This window comes from Macaca mulatta, chromosome 14 (assembly GCF_049350105.2).
Source record: "Macaca mulatta isolate MMU2019108-1 chromosome 14, T2T-MMU8v2.0, whole genome shotgun sequence".
Classification (NCBI taxonomy): Eukaryota; Metazoa; Chordata; class Mammalia; order Primates; family Cercopithecidae; genus Macaca; species Macaca mulatta.
The window spans coordinates 73,582,444-73,607,465 of NC_133419.1; the positions used below are offsets into that span (position 1 = coordinate 73,582,444).

At 53.6% G+C, this 25,022-nt stretch overlaps 1 protein-coding gene across 50 annotated transcripts; it reads left to right on the plus strand.

Moving 5' to 3' along the window:
- Positions 1-3,582: 3,582 nt before the first annotated feature.
- Positions 3,583-23,795, plus strand: P2RY2 (purinergic receptor P2Y2). 50 transcript variants are annotated; one of them, XM_077963691.1, is made up of 7 exons: positions 3,960-4,148; positions 5,750-5,843; positions 6,181-6,315; positions 13,358-13,528; positions 15,659-15,847; positions 20,145-21,488; positions 22,004-23,795. In XM_077963691.1, the coding sequence occupies exon 7, from the start codon at positions 22,008-22,010 to the stop codon at positions 23,139-23,141; it is 1,134 nt and encodes a 377-aa protein (XP_077819817.1). In that variant the 5' UTR covers positions 3,960-4,148; positions 5,750-5,843; positions 6,181-6,315; positions 13,358-13,528; positions 15,659-15,847; positions 20,145-21,488; positions 22,004-22,007; the 3' UTR covers positions 23,142-23,795. The 50 variants fall into 50 exon arrangements, with proteins under 50 accessions (XP_077819807.1, XP_077819814.1, XP_077819840.1 ...); XM_077963705.1 differs by having other exon boundaries at positions 20,145-20,219; XM_077963696.1 differs by having other exon boundaries at positions 21,365-21,488.
- The last annotated feature ends 1,227 nt before the right edge of the window (positions 23,796-25,022 follow it).

Consider the following 25,022-nt stretch of genomic DNA (forward strand, 5'->3'; position numbering starts at 1 on the left):
CCCAGATTTTCATTTTGCCTTGAGTCCTGCAGATAAGTAGCTGGTCTAGCTGGTCTTGCTTGAAGGGAAATGAACAGAGGCATGCCCAGGCCTGGACTAAACTTCCTGCATCCCAGGCAGCCTCATTTGGGTGCCTGCACCCTGGCATGCCGAAAGCCAGAGTTTCCAGGCTGCGTTTGGCATCAGAGCCCTGGACCCTACCCAGGAAACCTGAGGAGCACAGTTCCTGGCTGGCAAGGGAAGGGAGGATGGTGCAGGCCAATGCAGCAGTTCAGGGAGCAAGGAAGACAAGGCTGCTAGAGCCGGCCCAGCCCTGTGTAACTGGAGCTGCCAGTGTGGGTCCCAATGCCATGGCCCAGCCATTAACTCTGGGAACTCAGCAGGGCCTTCCATCCCATCAGGCTACAGTTCCGGGGCCAGGAGAACCACTGCAGATTCACTGTGTGGCTTTCGACATTCACTTCCCCTTTCTGAACCTCAGTTTCTCTACATGTCACGTGAGAATAAAATAATGCCTATCTCACAGGGTTCTGGAGAAGATTAAGTGAGGTACCTTAAACTTAATGACTAGCACAAAGAAGGTGACCACTAAATAGAGTTCTTATTCATTCACTCATAAGAAATATGTTGTGACAAGTATTCAGGGACAGGGGTCAGGTGCGGTGGCTCACACCTGTAATCCCAGCACTTTGGGAGGCCAAGGCGGGCAGATTGCTTGAGGCCAGGAGTTCAAGACCAGCCTGGCCAACATGGTGAAACCCTGTCTCTACTGAAAATACAAAAATTAGCGGGGTGTGGTGGTGCACGCTTGTAATCCCAGCTACTTGGGAGGCTGAGGCAGGAGAATCACTTGAACCCAGGAGGTGGAGGTTGCAGTGAGCTGAGATCACGCCACTGCACTCCAGCATGGGTGACAGAGCGGGACTCCATCTCAAGAAAAAAAAAATTCAGAGGCAGTGCTAGGTGCTGGTCATTTAATTGTGAATAGAATGGACCCTGGCTCTGCTCTCAGAGAGACCCCTGTTAGAAGGAGAGACAGGCAGTGATAGCGATAACAGCATGGTAGGTGGTGGGGCACCTAGCCTGGGTCTTTGAGGAGCCATGGTGGGGAGCCAGGAGCAGGGGCACTGGGGTGCAGAGGGAGGGGTAAGCGGCAACAGGAGGCTGGTCAGAAGTGAGAGGTGAGGCAGAGAGACAGGGAGGCTGGAGTGGCAGGCTGGAGAGCTAGGCTTTATCCAGTGGATGGTGGAGCCACCAGAGAGTATAAGGCAGGATATGGCATCAAGGGGCAACAGAGACACCACTGTAGCCTGGGAAGGGGGGACTGGAGCTTGGGCCAGGGCAGAGGCTCCATCCCCAGCATGCATTTTCAGAGCAAGTTTTCCCAGGGGTGATGAGAGGAGGAGGATGAAAAGGCCTGAATTAGCCAAATACCTTTTCAGGGCTGGAGAGACAGGAAGCCTCCTAATGCATGGGAGAAGCCGAGGCTGGAACTTTGCCCTTCCCCTCCTGACCTGCTACTGCTAATGGAACCCTCCTCCTGCCCCCATGGCTCCATTACCCACCTCCAGGGGACCATTACTGTGCCTGGGCCTTTACCATTAGCTGGCCTTGGCTGCTTGGTTCCAGGGAGACTCCCTCGATGCTATTCCAGCCTTTCAGATGAGCCTGTTGTGTGATGCTGGCTGTGTCTCAATTTCCGGTTTGATCAATGGTTTTACATTATTTCAGCCACAAAATCTTCTATGTGTTTACAACAAATTCTTGCCAAGAAATATAAATAAATAAAAATACAAAAGCAAAGGTGCTCAAGTTGAAATGGGATGGGGGTTCCCCAGGCAGCCCCAGGTAAGCGGGACTCTGTTGGGAGATTCGAAGCCTGCAGGACTTGATGACCTCTAAAACCCAGCAATGGGAGTGCCTGGGGAGGACGTCAGGAGACGAGACTTCTAGCCCCTCATTACATGGGATACTAACCCCTTGAGCCCAGACAGCTTGGGATGATGAATAAAACCATGAAAAAAAGAATTTAAGGATAGGGTGCTGGGGCTCATGCCTATAATCCCAGCACTTTGGGAGGCCAAGGCAGGAGGATTGCTTGGACCCAGGAGTTTGAGACCAGCCTGGTCAACACAGGGAGACCCCATCTCTACAAAAAAATTTAAAAATTAGTCCGGCATGGTGGCATGTGCCTGTAGTCTCAGCTACTTGGGAGGCTGAGGTAGGAGGATCCCTTGGGCCTGGGAAGTAGAGACTGTAGTGTGCTGTGATCATGCCACTGCACTCTGGCCTGGGTGACAGAGCAAGGCCCTTTCTCAAAAAACTTAAGACAGGCCAGCAAGTGAGATATTAGTATTACTCCCTTTTGCAAAAGAGGAAACTCAGGCTCAGAGATGAGTCATGGGACAGGTGAGGCAAGACTGGAATCTAAACCCAAGGCTATGGGGTTCAAGGACTAGACCCCTTCCTCTGCTCCTAAGGCCTCACTAAGCCACCTGTGTGGTAGCTGAAATGCCATATGTCTCAGGGATGCAGTTTCCTCAGCTGTAAAGTAAGGGAATTGGGCCAGAGCAGGGGCAGAGCCCTGGGCAGGCCACCAACCAGATTTGCCCGCTGAAGGCGAAGGTCAAGGCTGGGTCCTCAACTTTGCGTCAAAGAAACTCGTTTCTCCTGGGCTAAATGGCCATGACAGTATAAGGTTTGAAGTTTTGGAAGAGGGGAGAGAAAGAAGGGGTTGGCTGGAGTTCCAGTGCCGAAAGGGTCTTCCCCATACTGGAACCTGAAGGCCTAGGCCCTATAACTTGGGCTATGAGGATACTTAGGTCCCTGGAAGGTGCCTGGCCCAGCTTAGACAATAGGCAGAGGAGGCTGGACAAAGGGCCTTTGTGTCTCCCAAGCAAAGGTCCCAGCAGGACTGCAGAGGCGGCTCTGCCCCTCTGGGCTGCGTGTCCACTCTGTTCCTGCTCCTGGTGGGGCTGCAGCCAGCACCCTTCATGTCAGCCAGGCCCAGTCAGCTGATATGGATCCCAAGAGGGCCCAAGGCCCCAGGGGCTCTGGGCAAGTTCCTTGGCTACAGGAAGAGGCCTCCTCTGCACTTGTCCAGCCACCCGAGTGGATTGACTCCACTTCACAGGAAAGGAGACCCTGAGAGAGAATGGAACTGGGTCAAGGTCTCCCAGAGTCGGTGCTGAAGCTGGGTAGGAACCTACATTCCTGATTCCTAGCCCAGAAATGAGAGAGAGGGGGGCGCTCATTCATTCATCCATTCACACCTTCAAGGATTGAGCACCTGGGACAGCAGCAGGAAGAAGGTAGACCTGGTTCCCGCCCTCGGGAGCTCACAGTCTCCGAACGGGTCAGACACGCAGCCCGACCAGGGAAGGCCATTAGAGTGCGGTGGACGTGGACGGCAGAGAAGAGAGTTAAAGCAGCTCAAGATAACGGGCCAGAGAGAGTGGGGAGTTCAGGGAGCTGCTGGTAAGATTAAGGCAGGGAAAGTAGGGAGCACGGAAGAGGTGGGATCCTGAGTACCCTGCTTTCCTTCCCAGGGTAATGAGGAGAGGCATCCCCTACCCCCACTTTCAAGCAAGGGAGGTGCGTCCTCGTCCTGGGGTTTCGAGCAGGTCTCTCCGAGCAGGTCCCTTCCTGGCCAGCCGGGCTGGGGCGGGGCGGAACAGGGGTAGGGTGGCGCGGCGGCTGGGCGCAAAGGTCCAGCAGCGGGCCACGCAGGCGCCGGGCTGACCTGGCAAAACTTTGGCGTCTCTGAAAACCTCTGCTCACCCGCTCCCTTCTAGCGTGAGGGAGCCGGGCGGCCTCCTTCAGGCCCGGCAGTGGGACCGTCGCCGCCCGCCCCTCCCATTGCAGCACCGGTACAGACGCGCTGACCCCGCGGCCGTGTCGCTGGGCGGCGTCCCGGAGCGGGTGGTGAGGTATCTAACCGGGCGGGTTGAGGGCGGTGCCAGGGTTGGTCAAAGGTCCGCCCCGCCCCCTGCCTGGCCCGGCTTCGGGGGTGGGGAACAGCGCAGGGAGGTGGGTAGCTGGGCTCCCAGGCACGTGGGTCTCTGCGGCGGCGGCTGGACGCAGGCACTGGCACCCGGGAGCCGCGGCGACGGCACGCCGGCCGGAGAAGCGCAGCGCAGGGGCGAGAGGTGCGGTGCCTGGAGGGAACAGGGCGCTTGGAGAGGCCCAGGGAAGCGGCGGGCGCTGGCGCAGGTGCCGACTGGGCGCGGGGCAGGGGAGGGCGCTGTGGAGCGGCTGTCGCCCCGGGGCACCGTTGCGAGCCGGCGTGTAGCGCATAACTGGGCGTCTTGAACGCGCCTGTGGGTCCGTGGTTGAACTTTGTCTCCACGGGAGCGTCGGTCTGGGTGAGTGTAGACGGGCGCCCAGTTGCGAGGAGACTGTGCGCGAAGTCTGCGTGTTAGCGGGTGAGTGTGTGCGCCCCTCGGGGCGACTGGCCCAGCCTGCGGAACTTGTCTGTGTGTGCTCGGATGTGAGCGTCCCCGTGGCATGGGGCGGTGGGCGGTGCCCAGAGACATGAACCCCTGAAGATCCCCTGCCCCCTGTCCTGCCCCCAGGGTCACTCTGGGTGGCCGCCTACCGCTGGTAAGGTTGAGGGGGGCAGTTGCAGGGAGTGGGCGGGGGAGGAGGGAGTGGGGAGGAAGGACAGTAAAGCCTCTGTCTCAGGACTTTAAATCTGGCAAATGCCGTGGTAGGAAGGGTCAGTCAGGAGAAAGGCGATACCCCACCCCGCAACCCGAAGGCTGCCAGTGGCCCTCTTGGGGTCCTCCAGGAGTGCAGCCCAAGGGTCAGGGACTGCTGGAGACGAGCACTGCCAGCTCGGGATCTGTGGGGTCCATGGCTGCTGTTCCTTTCAGTATGGCATCGCCAGCTTCCCCGGGACCACAGCCTGATCTGCCTGGTTTGTTTTGGATCTAAGCTGAAATAATGATGAGTTTTGAGGATCTGGATGAGGACCCAGGCAAGTTTATTACCTGCTGGTGGAAGTGGGAGGAAGAAGATTCTCTGCGCAGACAGGTCCACAAGAGAGCTCTGGAGACTCAGAGATCTATGTTCCAATCCTGTCTTGGCCACTGTGTGGTCTGAGCAAGCCGTCCTTTCTCTGAGCCTCGGTGGCCTCATCTGTAAGAAGGGACTAATGATACGGGATTTGAGGGCTGTTGAGGAGCTGATGAGTGTGTCATGTTCAGTACCAGTGTCCCCCCATGGGCAGGCTCACAGCTTAGGGATGGGAAGTCAGTCCCTGGAGGGAGCCTGCCAAAACCAGAATCCCACATGTGCCCCTCCCTAGGGCACAAGCCTTCCACAGGACCAAGCCTGAGCCGTGTAGCCTGGGACTTAAGGTCTCTGATAACTGGGGCCTGCCGGCCTTTCCAGCCACCTCTCGCGCCTGATTCTTCACCATGCAGCAGCTGTCTGGAGTCTCTCATTTCTTGCCTCGGTCCTGTTGCATATTCTACACTCCCTGCCTGATAAGCCTCCTACTCGCACCTTCCTCAACTGGAGAACTACCCAGACTTGGGACCCAGCTCAGATGGCCCCTCCTCTGGAAAGCTTTCCTTGATCCCCACAGCAGGGTTGGAGCCTCTTCTAGGCCCCTACAATCCTGGTGCTGACAGCCCTGGTCCCACCTGGACCGTCATGATCTATGTCTGTCTCCTCCTTTCCTCTTCTCAGGTCTAGGGGGTCCTGGAGGGCAGAAACTGGGTCTGACTCATTTCTGTGTTGCCAGCATCCCGCACAGGGCTGAGCTGAACTGAGAGAGCAGCAGCAGCCCCCATCCCCTGTTTCTGGCCCCAGCTTCTCCAGTAAAGGCCTGGCTGCAGGTGAGCTCCATGTCACTCCAAAGAAGGGCAAACCAGAATATGGTTATCAAAGTGGGTGGCACAGTTTGCCAGAACAGTGTGATCTGGGACACTGCAGGACCTAGAGTGCCCAGGCTAAAGACCTGGATTTTATCCTGAAGGCAATAAGGAGCCATGGAAATTTATGAGCAGAGGAGTTTCATGGTCAGGTGGCATTTCAGAAAGAGCTCTCTGGCTGCAGGATGGAGAATGGATCAAGTAGTGCCAAGTGCAGGAAGGTCAGGGCATTTGTGATGTCAACACTAGAACTGTCCCAGGAGTTGTTTAAACCCTAATTGAGTCCTCGCCCGTTGGCCAGACACTTTTCCCTGAGCCTTCAGATGCTCCTGCTGAGGAATTTGGGGACCTGCAATTGATCTCATTCCAGCTCTGCTCCCAGCTTGTTGGATGACCAGTTCCTGCCCTGCTAGGCTCTAAAAGGAGGCCAGAACAAGTAAGATCCTGCATGGGAGAGTATGTGTGTGGGGAGGCCCTGGCACAAAAGGTTTGTCACTCTTTCTCCTTTTCTCCCTGTCTTGGGCTTTCTTGGAGTCTGGTCAGAGGGGTTAGGTATCCCAGTGGGTAACCCTCAGAAATGACTACCAAACTTGGGCTGTGTAGTGAGGCTGTGGCTCCTCTGTTTGTCTCCCTCCTGCCCTGGATGCATAAGGCTCTAAGAAGGTGTGAGGGTGTCACCAGGGCCTCATGAGTGACCTCATGAGAGCTTTGACTTAATGGCTATAGTCTTTAGAGAGGCCATTGTCCCTCTCTAGGTGTCAGTTCTGCCATCTGTAAATTGAGAATGGTGATCCTTGCTTTTTGAGGGCAAAGTTGCTACGAGGATTAAGATAGTGACCAGGGAAGAGCTTTATAAGCCTTAAACTGCAGTGCTTGGAGAAGGAATGTGATACTCATAGACTTAAATTCATTTTGAAGACTGTAAGAGAACATGGGTGCAATAGCAAGGGGTTGTGCTGGTTATTGAAATTTAATTACTGAATGCCTTCCTCCCCTACCTGCTCTGCAGAGATGGCTTCACTAGTAATGATTTACAATCCATTTTGTCTTCCTATAGACCTGTGAGGCAGGAATTGAATCTCCATTTTGCAGATCAGGAAATAGAGGCATGGATTGTATCTTGCCCAGGGTCACCAAGCTGAGGTGAAACCTGGGGCTCCAGTCCATCTGCCAGCTTAGCCCTCCCCATCTGAGACAGAGCCCTGTGGGGTCGGGCCTGGTCCTCTGGCTTCCAGGCTGAGAGGAGTTTGAATTCTGCCCTGGGAACCTGTGTTTGGGGCTTTCTTGTGGCCAGATTACCCAACTGCTGATAAGATAACGCCTGCCCAGACCTGCCCACAGGACCAGAGATGCCTTGTTGATCTGGTGAGGGCAGTGGGGGTTGCCCCTCAAGCCTTCTGCCCAAACTGCCTCTCCCCAGACTGCTTTGTGTAGGCCTGCTTGGTATACCCTCTGGGCCACACCTTCCTCTTGGTTGCCCTTGGGTCCTCGGGCCTGTCCTGTCCTTATTACTGGGCCCTGATAGGAGTAGGCTGGCTGTGTGGGCCACTGTGACCTCTGTACTCATCCAGAGGCCAGTTGTAGGACTACGCTCAGCCATCCCTGCTTTCTCTCTCTGTCCCCATCACCCAGGTTGGGCTCAGGGCAGGTGCCAGTGGGTATGTGGGAAATGAGTGGCAAGGTGGGAGTAGGCATGGAGTAGAAGGGGGGGCTTTTCTCCATGGAGCGCCACAGTTGGTTCTGGAGCAGAGGAGTTCCTCCATCCCCATCACCCCATCTCTTAGGCCTGAGTCGTTCCTGGTCCAAGATGAGTAGCAGGAGTTTCTGGTAGGAGGGTGAGCAGCCTGGGCCCCGAGGAACAACTCCTTGGCCCTCTGCCCTGGTACCTTGTCCCTCTCATTTTAGCTCCTGGGTGAGAGGCCTGGGTGCTGGAGTGAGGGAAAGGGACCTCCCTCAGGCTTCTGGGGCTCACATGGCCTTTCCCTCCCCAGGTCTGAGGAGAACCTCTGGGTGTGGACCTGGCTTCCTGGTGAATGCCCCAGCCCTGGCTTGTAGGAGGGGGACTCTTGCCATGGCTGGGCTGTCGCAGGAAATCTAGGGCCAAGGGACCTGCTCCTCTCACGGCGCCACCATATTGTCGTCTCCTCCTTGGTCTCCCTCCCTGCGGACTCCCTGTCCCATCTACCTTCCATGTGGCACCATTTTTGTAAAGGTCGACTCTGACCATGTCCTTCCCCTCTTAAGCCTTCCATGGCTCCTCACTGTCCTCAGAATAGAGGCCAAGCTCTTCGGCCTGGCATTTGAGCCTTTTCATGTGAATTCCTCAGGCTCCCACACATTCCATGCCACCTCACCCTCCACAGCAGCCATGTAAGACCTCCCGGCCTTTCCCAGCAGGTCACGCTTTCATCCACCAAGTCTTTGCTCATGCCTCTCCTGCCTTCAGAGCCCTCCTCCCTCTTTGCCCACCTGACAAACTCCTAATCATCTATCAGTTTCCAGCTCAGATGACCCCTCCTCTGCAGAAGCGCTCCCTGACCACCTCCCCCAGGCCAGGTAGGAGTTGCTGTGTGCTCCATAACCCCTGGGCTTGCCTTGTATGGTTTATTCACCCAAGTGGATTTGGTCCCTGTCTGTGTCTTTTTCCCCAGCCTGACTGGGTACTCCTCAAAGGTCCTGCAGAGTGCGATCTGAGTCTGAGTTCCCGAGGTCCCTCTGAGGCCGGGTGCACCAGAGCATTGGCAAGTGTTTGCTGGGACTTTGTGGTTCCTGGGAATGTGATTTAAGATTTCTTACTCTGAATCCAGACTCCTGTGGCTCTGAGAATCTCAAAAGCAAAGGCTATCAGGAGCAACGAGTGATAGAATTGAAGAAACACTGAGCCCACACCCGGAACCAGAGCCTCTTGGAATTAGACTGTGAGAACCAGGGAACTCAGAATCCTGGAGGCACCTGGAGGGGCCATCTCAGAATCACAGGCTCATGTGGTTCCTGGTCAATGCTTTCATCCCCCTTTCCACCTTGGATTCTCCATCCACCTTCTTTCCTCCCAAGCTGGACCCTTCCTGCTCCTCCTCAAATCTTATCACAGTTCCCCTTCCAGGGACCTTGCCTGACTGCTCTGACCATGACCTCTGTCCCTCTGCTGGGGACACCTGGGAGGGCCTACCTACCGAGCAGTGTCGTGGGCTCCTGAATTTCAGTGTCTCCCTGTTGTGACAGGCAGACACAGCCTCCACATTAGGACAGTTCATGATTTGCTAGTGCCATGGTGCACCCATCTGTCCCCTTGTCTTATTCCTCATGGGCTGTCCCATGCAGCAGTGATTCTCCCCATCTGACCACTGAAGAACCCGAGGCTCTGAGAGGGGGGCTGACTTCACCAAGACTGCACAACACAGGCGGCTCCAAGTTAGAGCCTGAACTCAGGGTTCTTGCCTCTTGAATCTGGAGGCATTTGGCTGTGATAGGTTGGGGTGGTGTCCAGGATGTTGTGGTTCTGAGCCTGTTTAATCTAGCAGCATGTCTCTGTAGCCCTGTTCTGGGCTGTGCTGGGATCCAGGTGAGATGGGTGGTTTGGGGTCCTGCTCTGGGTTGGAGGTAAGGTGGTCAAACCCACACTGACAATAATTAGAACACCAGACCTTGAGTAAGTCCCTTCCTCTTTAGAGGTCTTGGCTTTCCGATCTGTAAGCCTGGCTGATCTGAGATTTACCCACTCAGATGCTGCTCTGAGCTCAGCCCTGGTGAGTGGCCTCCACAGCCAGGATCCTAGGGGGGTTCCCAAGAAGGAGAGAGCATCTGGAAGGGGGTAGAGAGCCCAAGGGCCGTGTGAAGGGGAGGTCTTACACCACAACGGCACCGGCTGATAGCATCTGAGGTTACCCCTTAGCCATTTCCTCAGACCAGCTTTGGTGCTCCCGGTGCAGAAGCAGGTCAGGCAAGGCAGGGGGCCTGCTGGCCTTCAGCCCCATGAAGGACATTGAGGAGGGGCTAGGGTGACTTCTAAGCTCCTCAGCTTGTGCACTCCAGCCTTGCCCTCTCCACTCCCCTCAAGCCACCAAGATGAAGAGCAGTTCCTCAAACGTGTCATGTCATCTCTTGTTCATCCTCACTCTGCTCCTCCTGTCTCTCCAACCACCTGACTCCTCATCTTCCAAAATGCAAGTCAGGTGCCCTCTCCTCCAGGAAGCCTTCCCTCATCACCCTTCCAATCCTGTTGGGGGCCTCCTTGGCTTCCTCCAGGCCTGATCACCTTGTGTTATCATCGCCTATTTCTGAGTGTGCCTCCCCTGATCTTGACAGTGAATTCCTTGAGATCTGACCTACCTCAGAGTCCCCAGGTGCCCTGCCCAGCGATGGGCATAGATGTGACAACCTTTGTGAAGGGTGAGTGAGTGAAAGAGTATGGTGGCTATCTGGCTTCTGCTGGGGAATCCCTGGACTGCCTTCCCCCTGAGGACAGCCTTCAGTGTGGGAGACCTGATCTGTGGTTATTCTGGTTGTGACCTTCCTGTAGCCCATAATTCCTGCAAAGCTTCCTGCCCTTCTTGTCTTCCTGAGATACCCCCACCCTCCATGCCTTCTTTAACTGCTGAAATATTCTCTCTTACTATTTCATAAAATGAGCCTAAATCATCTAACCAGCTCAACAACCTTCTGAGGCAGGTACTGTTCTGATATTGAGAGGAAACTGAGTTCTGGGTTTTGGAGTTAAGAGACTTGTCTTACCACTGGGAAGAGCAGAACAGGGATTTCCCACCTGCCTAGTGCCCTCTCTTGCCCCCTTAATGAGGTTCTGGGACTAGGTCCTCTGTTTTCCCTCACAGCACCCCACCCCTGGTGGAGATAGGCAGCAGGGGTCTCCACAGAGGTGACAGGACATTCTCCTCTACCAGACTAGACAGGGTCTGCCACCAGCCAAGGAGGCACATTCCAGAGCCACTCTAGTGGAGGAGCTGGAATGTCATCCAACCATCCTGGAAATTCCACAGTGCCCTGGGAGCTACCCAGCTCCTCCTTCTGACTTTGGCCTCACTAGCCTAGAACCACAAAGAGAAAGACCCAGATTGGGTTAGGGGCAGGACCAGATCAGGGGGTTAGAGGTCTGCACGCTAGGCTTGGCTCTGCCCTTGGCTCACTGGTGACCTTGGGTGAGACCTTGAGCTACCCCTTTCTGGATTTAGTTTTTCTTTTTTTTCTTTTTTTAAAACTATACTTTAAGTTCTAGGGTACATGTGCACAACGTGCAGGTTTGTTACATATGTATACATGTGCCATGTTGGTGTGCTGCACCCATTAACTCGTCATTTACATTAGGTATATCTCCTAATGCTATCCTTCCCCCCTCCCCCCACCCTATGACAGGCCCCGGTGTGTAGTGTTCCCCACCCTCTGTCCAAGTGTTCTCATTGTTCAGTTCACACCTATAAGTGAGAAAATGTGGTGTTTGGTTTTCTGTCCTTTCTATAGTTTGCTCAGAATGATGTTTTCCAGCTTCATCCATGTCCCTACAAAGGACATGAACTCTTCCTTTTTTATGGTTGCATAATATTCCATGGTGTATATGTGCCACATTTTCTTAATCCAGTCTCTCATTGGTGGACATTTGGGTTGGGTCCAAGTCTTTGCTATTGTGAATAGTGCCACATTAAACATACGTGTGCATGTGTCTTTATAGCAGCATGATTTATAATCCTTTGGGTATATACCCAGTAATGGGATGGCTGGACCAAATGGTATTTCTAGTTCTAGATCCTTGAGGAATCGCCACACTGTCTTCCACAATGGTTGAACTAGTTTACAGTCCCACCAACAGTGTAAAAGTGTTCCTATTTCTCAACATCCTCTCCAGCACCTGTTGTTTCCCGACTTTTTAATGATTGCCATTCTAACTGGTGTGAGATGGTATCTCATTGTGGTTTTGTTACGCATTTCTCTGATGGCCGATAATGATGAGCATTTTTTCATATGTCTGCTGGCTGCATAAATGTCTTCTTTTGAGAAGTGTCTATTCATATCCTTTGCCCACTTTTTGATGGGGTTGTTTGATTTTTTTCTTGTAAATTTGTTTAAGTTCTTGGTAGATTCTAGATATTTGTCAGATGGGTAGATTGCAAAAATTGTCAGATTTTTGTCAGATGGGTAGATTGCAAAAATTTTCTCCCACTCTGTAGGTTGCCTATTCACTCTAATGGTAGGTTCTTTTGCTGTGCAGAAGCTCTTTAGTTTAATTAGATCCCATTTCCCAATTTTGGCTTCTGTTGACGTTGCATTTGGTGTTTTAGACATGAAGTCCTTGCCTATGCCTATGTCCTGAATGGTATTGCCTACGTTTTCTTCTAGGGATTTTATGGTTTTAGGTCTGACATTTAAGTCTTTAATCCATCTTGAATTAATTTTTGTATAAAGTGTAAGGAAGGGATCCAGTTTCAGCTTTCTACATATGGCTAGCCAGTTTTACCAGTCCCATTTATTAAATAGGGAGTCCTTTCTCCATTTCTTGTTTTTGTCAGGTTTGTCAAAGATCACATGGTTGTAGATGTGTGGTATTATTTCTGAGGGCTCTATTCTGTTCTATTGGTCTATATCTCTGTTTTGGTACCAGTACCATGCTGTTTTGATTACTGCAGCCTTGTAGTATAGTTTGAAGTCAGGTAGTGTGATGCCTCCACCTTTGTTCTTTTGGCTTAGGATTGTCTTGGCAATGCAGGCTCCTTTTTGGTTCCATATGAACTTTAAAGTAGTTTTTTCCACTTCTGTGAAGAAAGTCATTGGTGGCTTGATGGGGATGGCATTGAATCTATAAATTACCTTAGGCTCTATGTCTGGCCTTAGTTTTTCTACCTGTGAGATAGATGCAATAACCACCATGACCTCCTCACACAAAGGAAGTACTGAAAAGTACTGAAAAGAGTAAATCCTGGGCCCTGCCACTCCTCTGGCAGAGAACTGAGCAGACAGGCAGAGAGCTGTGGGGCCAAAAAGGGATGGTCAGGCAGCTTCCTGGGAGAGGGCCTGGGGCTTGCAGGGTGGGAGGTAGTGGTCAGGGGCACAGCCTCTGAAGTCGGACAACCCAGAGTGGCTATGCCGTTTGCTAGCTTTGTGAGCTGTGAGGTTATTTAGCCTCTCTGAGTCTCTCAGGATTCAACGAGAAGAGGTATATGAAGTCACCTAACACAGAACTTGGCACAGGGACAGCACTAAACTCTTGTGGTGATATAGGTGTTAGATGATAAGGGAGGCTGTCTCTGAGCAACAATATGACCATGCGACTGCTTTTGTTGTGCCTGAGACAGGAATATGAGGGCAAGGGCAGAGAGGATGGGTTTTCTGGAGCGATGGCAGGGACCAGATCAGCCAGGGCCTGAGTGCCAGGTTGAGGAGCTGGGACAGTCGCCTGAGGGCACTAGGGAGCCACGAACATGACTCAACAACATGACTCAACACAATCCAACTCAATTGGATTTGTGTTTTAGGAAACCACATGACCGCAGTGTGAAAGGTGGACAGACAGGGCAGGGGTGGAGGCACGGAGGCCAGTGAGGAGGCTGGTGCTGTGGACTGCGGAAAAACAGACCTCAGGCTGCAGTGTGGGGACCATGTGGTGCATGTCCGAGGAATTTCACTGGTTGAACTAACAGGACTTGGTGAGTGGTGGGCTTCTAGCAGGGTGGAGAAGAGGGAGGTTTTCCAGGCTGTATCAGAGGTTTGAAACCTGGAAAGATGGTGGGGGCCCTTCTCAGAAATGAGAACCACTTGGAGAAAGTGATATTCTCCACTTTAGCCTGTTGAGTCAAGGCATTTTCTAAGGAGGAGGAGACAGGGCGTGCACCTGGGTGCAGCAGGGTGAAAAGGTTGACGTTCCCTCACCTTGTCATAGTCTCTAGAGTAGATCAGCGGGGAGCTACCAGCCCACCGGCCTTGTCAGTCTGAGACCACCGGGCAAGGTGCACTCAGTAAGCAGTGGCCCAGAGGCACTTCCCATGAACACCCCTGCCCTATCCCCAAGGTATTCTTGCAGTGTCCCCATCTCCTCTCCCACATGCCCCCACCCTTGTACTGCACTTCCAGCTTGGGGACCTTGGCTCAGCTGTCACAGACCCACTCCTCCATCCTAGGGAAATGAAGATGGAAAAAGAAAAACTCAGGAGTTGCATGTTCTATTTCTCCTTTGAGGTATCTGAGGTGCTGGTGGAGGGTGAGACCTGCCCACACAGAGGGCCCCTCCACCAGGCAACTGTCCCCTCCCCGAAACCCTGTGCTTGGTGTGCACAAGGGGCTCCAAGGTGAGATAAAAACCACAGCCAGAATTCGGGAGGGCTGGGCTCTAGTCTTGGTTCTGTCCCTGACTTACTGTGAGGCTTGGGCCTGTTTCCTCCTCTGTGAAAGAGGGTTTCGCACAGGAGATTTCTTTTTTTTTTTTTTTTTTTTTTTTTGAGACGGAGTCTCACGCTGTTGCCCAGGCTGGAGTGCAGTGGCGCGATCTCGGCTCACTGCAAGCTCTGCCTCCTGGGTTCATGCCATTCTCCTGCCTCAGCCTCCTGAGTAGCTAGGACTACAGGCGCCCGCCACCGCGCCCGGCTAATTTTTTGTATTTTTAGTAGAGACGGGGTTTCACTGTGGTCTTGATCTCCTGACCTTGTGATCCGCCCGCCTCGGCCTCCCAAAGTGCTGGGATTACAGGCTTGAGCCACCGCGCCTGGCAGGAGATTTCATACACACACACACACACACACACACACACACACACACACACACACACACACTTTAAGTTCTGGGTTACGTGTTCAGAACGTGCAGTTTTGTTATATAGGTATACACATGCCCTAGTGGTTTGCTGTACCCATCAACCTGTCACCTACATTACGTATTTCTCCTAATGTTATCCCTCCCCTAGCCCTGCAACCCCAACAGGCCCCGGTGTGTGATGTTCCCCTTCCTGTGTCCATGTGTTCTCATTGTTCAACTCCCACTTATAGGTGAGAACATGCAGTGTTTAGTTTTCTGATCTTGTGATAGTTTGCTGAGAATTATGGTTTCCAGCTTCATCCATGTCCCTGCAAAGGACATGAACTCATCCTTTTTTATGGCTGCATAGTATTCCATGGTGTATATATGGCACAGGAGATTTCTAAATGCAGTTTTAGGCCCTGATGGTCTAGACTATGTGTGTGTGTGTGTGTGTGCATCCGTATGTGTCCACTGCATGTACACCTGAGTGTGACTCTGCATGCCTTTGTGTATCTATGTGTCTTGGTGTGTCTGTGCCAGTGTGTGTTCAGGTGTGGCATATGTGTGTTTATAACACCTATGGAGGAATGCTTAGAGGTAGGAGTGGGGAGGAAGGGGGTCTCTAGAAAGACGTAGCTTAGGCAAAAGTGTGTTGGCAGAAGGACAATACAATGCACCCTGGGCAAAGAGGGTATTGACTTTTCCTACTATGGGGCCAAAGCACAGAACCAGGACCGAGGGAAGGGACACTGGAGGCTTGGAGGCTTGGCTCAGCTGTACAGGACATGGGTGAGACTTTCCTCCAGGCAGGGCCACCACTCTATGAAAGGCAGCCTGGGGAAAGGGGCTGTGAATAACTAATTCCTGGAACACATGAGCTGCAGTTTGGGTGTACAGAGGGCACTCAGACCAGGACAAACACCAGGCCACCTCTCTGCCTCCTTCTGGTTAAGGTTACCACAGAGGAGGTGGCCCTGGGGGGAATTGGCCTAGCTGGGTTTCCATGACCCTGAGACCATGCTTTCTCTACCTCCCTCTGTCTGCAGGAGCCCCTTGCGGCAACAGCACTGCCTGCCCAGAAAAATGCTGGAGGCTAGGTGTGGCCCCAGGCCTGGGGACCTGTTTTTCCTGTTTCCTGCAGAGTTCCCTGCAGCCCAGTCCAGGTGTGTGCATTCATGAATGAGGAACCCGAGCAGGCACTGAGCATCCTGACCTGGAGAGCGGGGGCTGGTCAGGTACGTGTGGCAGGGGGGCGGGTGCACTGGCTGGGAGGTGAGGGCGGGTGCGTGTGCTGTTGTGCCTGTGTCTGCCCTGAACTGGCTTAGATCAAGGGGATCCGAAGGCAGGTGCCCTGCTCTGCTCCCTCATCCCAGGCTGTGATGAATTCAGGCTTTGAAGTCAGATAGCTTTGGGTGTCAAGTCTAATTTTTCCAATGCCTGGCAGTGTAACCTTGTACAAATAGCTTAACCTCTATGGCAATATCTACCAAGGGGTGGGGATGGGGGATGACGATGCTGTGTGAAAGCTGCTCAGCCCAGGTCTGGCCCCTACAAAGCAGGGTGGGTGGAGAATCCTAATCAGACTGACCCAAGTTCTGAGCCAGATAAAAACCTGTGGCAGGTCTCAGACAGCCAACCCATCTCCAGTGCGCCCATGTCCAATCCCCTCCCGCTGGCACTTCCCTGACCTGTCCAGAGAAAGGCAGAGTCTCCTGGGCTCCTGTGGCAGTTGAAGGAGAGACAGTCTAGGGACATAAGCAGGTTCCAGGTGGGCCAGGACCCCTAGAGGGGCTGGGTTGTCCCCTGGTTACTTAGGGTCAGCAGCTAAGAAACCTTTAAGCATTCTTGTCCTTGAGAGGCCCTCAGAGAAGCAAGTAATTTGTAAGTAATTTGATCAAGGTTACAGCACTGGAGATGGGCTGCAAATCCTATTCAGGTACATCCCACAGTGGAAGTGGCTGAAGGAGGGAGGTAGTGAACTCCCTGTTTATGGGAGTGTGCAGAAGCTGCAGAGGGCTTGTGCCTGTGTGTGCCTCCTCTGGGCCCCCATAGCCTCTTGTGCTTGATTCATTCATTCATTCATTCATTCATTCTCTCGTTCCTGTAATCCTCCTGTGGTCGGGCCTCCTGCTGGATGATAGGGGCAGAGAAAAGCATCAGATGGACCCAGCCTTCAAAGAGCACCTGAAATGTGTTGGGGTACAGGATGGAAGGACAAATTACCAACTGGCTGAGAAACATCCTAAGGGGTGATGGAAGGGAGAGCTTCAGAGATTAGAAGATCCTTTGGGACGTACGAAGGAGTGCAGTGTGGGTGGGTTCAGGGAAGGCTTTCCAGTGAGAAAGAACAGAATGAACACAGGCAGGGGAGCCTGGAAGGGTCCTTACAAGGCTCACATCTCCCCTCCAGACTGGGAGTTCCTTGGGGCAGGGCCAGCCAGACTGGGGCGCAACAGGGCTGGTGCGCATTGGATAGTCAGGTGGAGCCTGGGGCTCCCAGGGGCATCAGCCCCAGGGGCATCAGGATCAGGAGAGGCAGAAGGGAGACTTAAGGGAGGGGGCTGGGAAGTTGGCTGTCCCTCTAAGGCAGGGCTAGGAAAGATGTACTCACAGGTTGGTGAGCCAGCCTGTAGAACTAGAGGGTGGGCGGGGTGAGTCTGGCCCAGGGCCATGGTGATGGAGTCCCCAGCTGGCTTGGGAGGGTGGGGGCCAGGATGTCTTAAAACAGGTGGAAGGGGCAGCTCCCTTAGTTCAAGGGAGACAGGGAAGTCTCCACCCCTCATTTCAGTGTCAGAGATTCCACCGTTACGGATTAGCAGGAAACTCTTCATGCAGGGTGATGAGATGTTTATGTTGACTGTGGAGGGAGGTCAGGCCTCATCTCTGAGGCAGGAACAGAGCAATGGAGTGAAGGCGAGACTGGGCATGTGTGTCTAGATCATGGAGGAAGCCCCCTCCCTGTCCAAGTGGGTCAGAGGACCTCCTGGGGACATTTTGGGGCTGCAGTTGTCAAGGCTAGGGGATTTGACTAGTGTCTGATACTTGGGAAGGAAGGAAGGAAGGAAATGCTTGATGTCACCTGATGTTTTGTGGCAGAGCTAGACTCGAACCTCGGCTTACTGATACCCAGGTGGGGCTCTGTCCTGGGAGGGAATGTGGCTCCTCCATAGCTCCTCAGTCTCGCACAGGGGCCTCTCCTTGCTTGTCCTGCAGCTTCTGTGAGTCAGTGACTCTCAGCTGGCCTTCCAAAGCTCCAGACCTGATGGACCCAGGCTGTGCCCATCCCCACACTTGCCATGGTTGACACTGAATTCCTCTTCCCCACCATTCCTCCATCAGGGAACAGTCTCCAGAGCCTCCCTCCCAAACATCTCTCCCCTTGCAGGGCCCCTCCCCTCACAGGGCCCAAGGCCTTCCCCTTCTTGGGTCTCAGTGTCACTCCCCTGGCCCACCACACTCACCTCTACAGCCTCCAGTCAGGACCTCCAGTCCCACCTCCACTGTGGCCAAAGGTTTCTGGAAAAGGCCACCACTAGCTGAACCTTGGCACTCATTTCACCACCGTGTGCCTACTGTGTGCCAGGCTCTATTCCAGACATTTTACACAAATGACTCGACCTTCACAGCAGTCCTGTGGTGGAGATTCTAGTAACTGTCCCATTTTACAGCTGAGAAAGCAGAAGCAGTCTGGCTCCAGCGCCCAGGTTCTTAATCACTGGGTTCTCTGCACTGAGGGATAAAGAGCCGTGAGTTCAACAGGTGGAGATGAGGGCCACGAATGAATTCCAGGTAGAAGGAGCAGCAGCAACTAAGGCTGGGAGGGGAGAGTGTTAGGCACATCCAGGAAACTGCAGGTCACAGGGGTTGGGGCGGGTGAGGTTGGCAGAGGCTCAGTTATGAAAACCTCAGGTACCAGATTTGAGGTCTGGGCTTTCTCCTGAGAGAGGGTAGGAGCGGCAGGAGCATTCCAAACAGAGGAATGCTTTATTTGACAAAGGCCACTCTGGATTTTGGTGGGTGGGTGGGTGGGCCTGGGGCTGGAGGAGGGAGGCCAGTGCAGTGGTTCCAGCAACAAGAGGTAGAGCCTGGAACTAAGCTGGCAGCAGGAACTGTCCTGACCCTGGGTAAGATGGGTCTCAGCCACTTGACCTGCCAGAGCCCCAGCCTCTACCTGTCTCTTCTTAACTTGGCACCACATAAGCTTCTCCTGGCCTCGTCACCCTGGTTTTGCCCTGGCTCCTGGGGAGCCATCCGTGTCCATGGCAGGGGGAGCAAGGGTGCAGGCCCACTTGCTTCTGAGTGCACATTTGCTGACAACAGGAGACAGAGAAGATCTGGGAGTCTTGGTGGAAGAAGGGAAACTGGCCGGGCGCCGTGGCCCACACCTGTAATCCCAGTACTTTGGGAGGCTGAGGTGGGTGGATCACTTGAGGTCAGGAGTTCGAGACCAGCCTGGGCAACATGGTGAAACCCCATCTCTACTAAAAAATACAAAAACATTAGCTAGGCATGGTGGCACACACCTGTAATCCCAGCTACTTGGGAGGCTGAGACATGAGAATTGCTTGAACCCAGGAGACGGAGGTTGCAGGAAGCTGAGATCATGCCACTGCATTCCAGCCTGGGCAATGGAGTGAAAATCTGTCTCAAAAAGAAAAAAACAAAAGAAAGAAAAAAAGAAGGGAAATTGAAGGATCTCTACACCCCCAGCACCCCTAATCTCAATCTCCTGGGCCTTGAACTGCCTCTGGGAAGCCAGGGCTGGAAAAGCAGCTCAGGGTCTATGGGAGTGGATGTTGCAGGCCCTGCAGAGTCCCCCAGTCCCTCAGGACTCCAGGATCTAAAATGAAGGGAATTAGTACGGGCACGATGGCTCACACCTGTAATCCCAGCACTTTGAGAGACCAAGGCAGGAAGATCACTTGAGGTCAGGAGTTCGAGAGCAGCCTGGCCAACATGATAAAACCCGATCTCTACTAAAAATACAAAAATTAGCCAGGTGTGGTAGCATGTGCCTGTAACTCCAGCTACTCGGGAGGCTGAGACAGGAGAATCGCTTGAACCTGGGAGGCAGAGGTTGCAGTGAGCCGAGATCAGGCCATTGTACTCCAGCCTTGGCGAAAAAGGGGGACTCCATCTAAAAATTAAAAATTAAAAATAAATAAATAAAATAAAAATGAAGGGAATTACATGGCCCCAGATTCTCAGGATGAAGAGGACTCCACATCTCATCTGCCCTTTCCATCCTCCCAGACATACCCCGACACAGGCACAAGCCCTTCTGCATCCTCTGCTAGAGAGTCACTTGCATACTCCCATAAACAGGGAGTTCACTACCACCATCCCACAGCCACTTCAAGGGACTGGACCTGGACAGGAATTGCAACCCATCCCCAGTGGCATGACCTTGACCAAATAACTTACATGATCTGTGTCTTAGCTTCGTGATTGGAGAACTGGGGATGGTGACTTGGCCCCCAGAACACATCGTAAGGATAAAGTGAAGTAACTTTTTTTTTTTTTCTGAGACAGAGTCTTGCTGTGTCGCCCAGGCTGGAGTACATGGGGTGATTCTGGCTCACTGCAACCTCCGCCTCCTGGGCCCAGGTGATCCACCCACCTCAGCCTCCCGAGTAGCTGGGACTACAGGCGCCTGCCACCACACCTGGCTAATTTTGTGTGTGTATATTTTTAGTAGAGACAGGGTTTCTCCATGGTGGCCAGGCTGGTCTTGAACTCCTGGCTTCAAGTGATCCGCCCGCCTCAGCCTCCCAAAGTGCTGGGATTACAGGTGTGAGCCACCACGCCTGGCCTAAGTGAATAACTTTTATAAAGCAGGCTTAGTAGTAGGGTTTGAAAAATGTTAGCTCCTCCTTCCCCTTCACACTGCTAGAAAGTGCTTCTTTGTGTTTTTCTCGAACTTGCCCACCCAGGACTCCTGCTATGATTTCCAACCTGCCTCCTGGGATGTTAGGCACGTCTTTGTCTTCCAGGCCGGGATGTCTGTCCCCTACCTCCCAGCTGCGAGAGAGCCCTTAACTGGTCACCTGGGTAGGGGTGAGGAGGAGAGGGAGGGGACAAGCTGCTCCCTAGGCACTCACTGTCTGTTGGATGGTCAGTCCCCATGGGTGTGTTACATGCTTAGTGGGGACAAGGTTGGGGGGGATACTGATGGTATGCAGAGAGAAACTGGATAGGCATAGAAGAAGCTGCATTTACCACACAGAAGAAGACCCGTTGGCCCCCATCCCCATCTTCACCCCAGATTTCCCTAGACTCTTGGAGGGGGGGTTACTTCAGGGGGATTCCCTGGTAGCCTCACAGGCTCAGGGGCAGTTGATAGATATAGAAATTGCCAGAATAGAGGAAGATGAAAAAGTGAAGGACTAACTGAAGAGGGAGATCTTTGGAAATACTTGCTCAAATACCAGAACACTAGGTGTGCACCCAGAGCCTGCCACAGAGTGGGAGAACGAGCTGGAGAGAACTCTGTAATGCCTGCAGGGGGCTGTTGGATGCCCACCGGCCAGAAATGCCTCTGCAGGCAGTAGGCATTGGGTGTGAAGCAGGGTCAGCCAGCCTCAAAGGCCCCTTCCCATGGACTCAAAATTCTCAAAATTACCCGCTCTGGCACCCCCAGATCCTCAGATTCTAGGGCTCAGAATCCTACATCTAAAACTCTGATCCTGAGGTTCTAGAGAGGGGTAAGAAAACTATCCACCCACCCCCCCCCCCGCCCTCCCCTCTCCCAGAGATGGGATCTTGCTATATCATCCAGGCTGGAGTGCAGTGGTGTGGCCACATCTCACTGCAGCCTCAACCTCCTGGGCTCCAATGATCCTCCCACCTCAGCCTGCCAAGTAGCTGGGACTACAGGTGAGTGCCAGCACGCCTGGCTAATTTTTAACACAAATTTTGTAGAGATGGGGTCTCACTTTGTTGCCTAGGCTGGGCTTAAGCACCTGGTTTCTGCCTTGGCCTCCCGAGTAGCTAGGATTATAGGCATGAGCCACTGCACCCAGCTTGAGCTAACTTTTTTTGAAGGTCAGATAGTGAATATTTTAGACTTCACAGGCCATATGGTCTTTATCACAACTACTAAACTCTTTGTAAACAGATGGGTACAGTTGTGTTCCAATAAAGCTGAATTTACAAAAGCAGACTGGATCTGGCTTTTGTACTATAGTTTGTCTACCCCTGTTCTCAAGTTTGACGATTGTGTGATCCTGATATTCATGGATCTCATGCATTCTCAAGGTTCCAAAGCTTGGAGGTTCCAGGTCCAGATCCAAGTCAGATGGCAACGAAAGCCCTGGTCAGGTGGCTGTGTCAGGTCCCCTAGGGGCGCTCCAGCCACAACCCTGATGGCCTCACCCCTCCCTTCCCTGCAGGGCGATGGCGGCAGACCTGGGCCCCTGGAATGGCACCATCAATGGCACCTGGGATGGGGATGAGCTGGGCTACAGGTGCCGCTTCAACGAGGACTTCAAGTACGTGCTGCTGCCTGTGTCCTACGGCGTGGTGTGTGTGCTTGGGCTGTGTCTGAACGCCGTGGCGCTCTACATCTTCTTGTGCCGCCTCAAGACCTGGAATGCGTCCACCACATACATGTTCCACCTGGCTGTGTCTGATGCACTGTATGCGGCCTCCCTGCCGCTGCTGGTCTATTACTACGCCCGCGGCGACCACTGGCCCTTTAGCACCGTGCTCTGCAAGCTGGTGCGCTTCCTCTTCTACACCAATCTTTACTGCAGCATCCTCTTCCTCACCTGCATCAGCGTGCACCGGTGTCTGGGTGTCTTACGCCCTCTGCGCTCCCTGCGCTGGGGCCAGGCCCGCTACGCTCGCCGGGTGGCCGGGGCCGTGTGGGTGTTGGTGCTGGCCTGCCAGGCCCCTGTGCTCTACTTTGTCACCACCAGCGCACGTGGGGGCCGCGTGACCTGCCACGACACCTCGGCGCCCGATCTCTTCAGCCGCTTCGTGGCCTACAGCTCAGTCATGCTGGGCCTGCTCTTCGCGGTGCCCTTTGCCATCATCCTTGTCTGTTACATGCTCATGGCTCGGCGGCTGCTAAAGCCGGCCTACGGGACCTCGGGCGGCCTGCCTAGGGCCAAGCGCAAGTCCGTGCGCACCATCGCCATAGTGCTGGCTGTCTTCGCCCTCTGCTTCCTGCCCTTCCATGTCACCCGCACCCTCTACTACTCCTTCCGCTCGCTGGACCTCAGCTGCCACACCCTCAACGCCATCAACATGGCCTACAAGATCACCCGGCCGCTGGCCAGTGCTAACAGTTGCCTTGACCCGGTGCTCTACTTCCTCGCTGGGCAGAGGCTTGTACGCTTTGCCCGAGATGCCAAGCCACCCACTGACTCCAGCCCTGCCACCCCGGCTCGCCGCAGGCTGGGCCTGCGCAGATCCAACAGAACTGACATGCAGAGGATAGAAGATGTGTTGGGCAGCAGTGAGGACTCTAGGCGGACAGAGTCCACACCGGCTAGTAGCGAGAACACTAAAGACATTAGGCTGTAGGAGCAGAACACTTCAGCCTGCGCAGGTTTATATTGGGAAGCTGCAGGGACCAGGGCTTGTGCAGATTGTACGGTCTCCCCAGATATGGACCATCAGTGACTCATGCTGGATGACCAAGGAAGCCATGACCCCATGCTCCGTCATTTAACAGGGGCTCAGGATATTCGCTCTGTGGTCCAGAGTCAACTGTTCCCATAACCCCTAGTCACCATTTGTGTGTATGAATTGGGGGAATTAAGTTTCAAGAAAGGCGAGAGTTAAGGTCAATGACACCCCTGGCCTGACTCTCACGCAAGTAGCTGGCTGTACTGCCAAGGTACCTAGGTTGGAGTCTAGCCTAATCAAGTCAAATAGAGAAACAGGCCCAGAGAGGAAAGTGGCTTACCAAGGTCACATACCAGAGTCTGTAGCTGAGCTACCTGGGGTGGCGGCCAAGTCACAGGTTGGCCAGAAAACCCTGGTAAGTAATGAGGGCTGAGTTTGCACAGTGGTCTGGAATGGACTGGGTGCCACAGTGGACTCAGCTCTAAGGAGTACCCCCAGCCCAAGAGATGAACATCTGGGGACTAATGTCATAGACCCATCTGGAGGCTCCCATGGGCTAGGAGCCAGTGTGAGGCTGTAACTTATACTAAAGGTTGTGTTGGCTGCTGAGCTGTGCCTTATTGTGTGCTTGGGGGATGAGGATATGGTGGGGAAGCTTTCACCAGCCACACAAGGGTCCTTTCTCCAACCCATTCCCTTCTGCCACCTACCTTCTCACTAGCTGTCTCAGGAGTAGTCTCCTTTCAGGGATCCTCTCTCTAGACCCCAGATCCTCTCTCTAGACCCCACTTTAAAGCCAGTTGGCTTCTGTGCCTGACTCTGTGCTGAGCACAGAGGGAAGTCAGGTGCAGTCCCAGTCCTTGAGATTTCCCAGTTTAGGTGGTGGCCAGTCATGTGCTGGTAAATGTTAAACCATTTAACTGGAGCTCTGATTTAACTGGGAACCCCTTCTTTGTAGAACTGCCCAGTTTCATGATGCAAAAACTCTTATGGCCGAATTCAAACTATAAACATGATGTCCGCTTCCTTGTAAAATTCCTGAAAATTTAACAATTGGTTCTTGGAAGCAGGTACAAGTCACTCTAGCACACCACTGGATAATGCCAAGTGGATGGGGCTGTGAGCCAGGGGGTCAGGGAAGGGTTCCTGGAGTGGGAGACCCCTGAGTTGTAGCTTCTGAGAAAAGCAGCTCACCAGAAGAAAATCCACATGCAGGATGCATCCCAGGCAAAGACATGGGGCAAGAGGGCAGGGTGTGCAGGAGCCATAAGCAGGCTGGACAGCTGGCTCCAGGCTCAAGGCAGGGTTGGGGCTGGGTCACAAGGAGGCCAAGTTAGGGCTCCCTCCTTGCCCTGACCCTAAGGCTTCCTTTGCATTGTGGGTAAATATGAAAGAGACTCACTCCTCCTCCTGTCCATCCTCTGCCTTCTGGGAAAATCCCAGAATGGCAGGGTGTTGCTCAGGCTGGGTCAGGACTTAGCATGGGGGAGATGGGTTTCACCTATGATAGGTTCTGGGTCTAGCCAGGACCACTCGGGGCTGATGTGTGGAGCTCAGCTGGACAGGGCCCTGCCCTAGCCTTTGGAAGGGGACACGGCAAAGCTGACAGGCCTCATTCTTGATCTCAAGGACAGGGACTCACTCCTCTCCCTCTGGGAGAGCCCTCGCTCTGTGGGCCCACTCTGCCTGCCTCCTCTGACCTCTCCACCCTTCCCACTGTGCCTTGTGAAAGGCAGGGCATCCCCAAAGCTTGCTGTATTTGGAGTTTGACTCCACAGCGCCCTCATGTGACAGAGACCCATCACAGACCATGACCCAAATGATTGCACTGTGCCA

Bases quoted from the DNA above. Each gene is read 5' to 3' on its own strand.
- P2RY2 (XM_077963681.1), top strand. From the start codon at position 22,008: ATGGCGGCAGACCTGGGCCCCTGGAATGGCACCATCAATGGCACCTGG.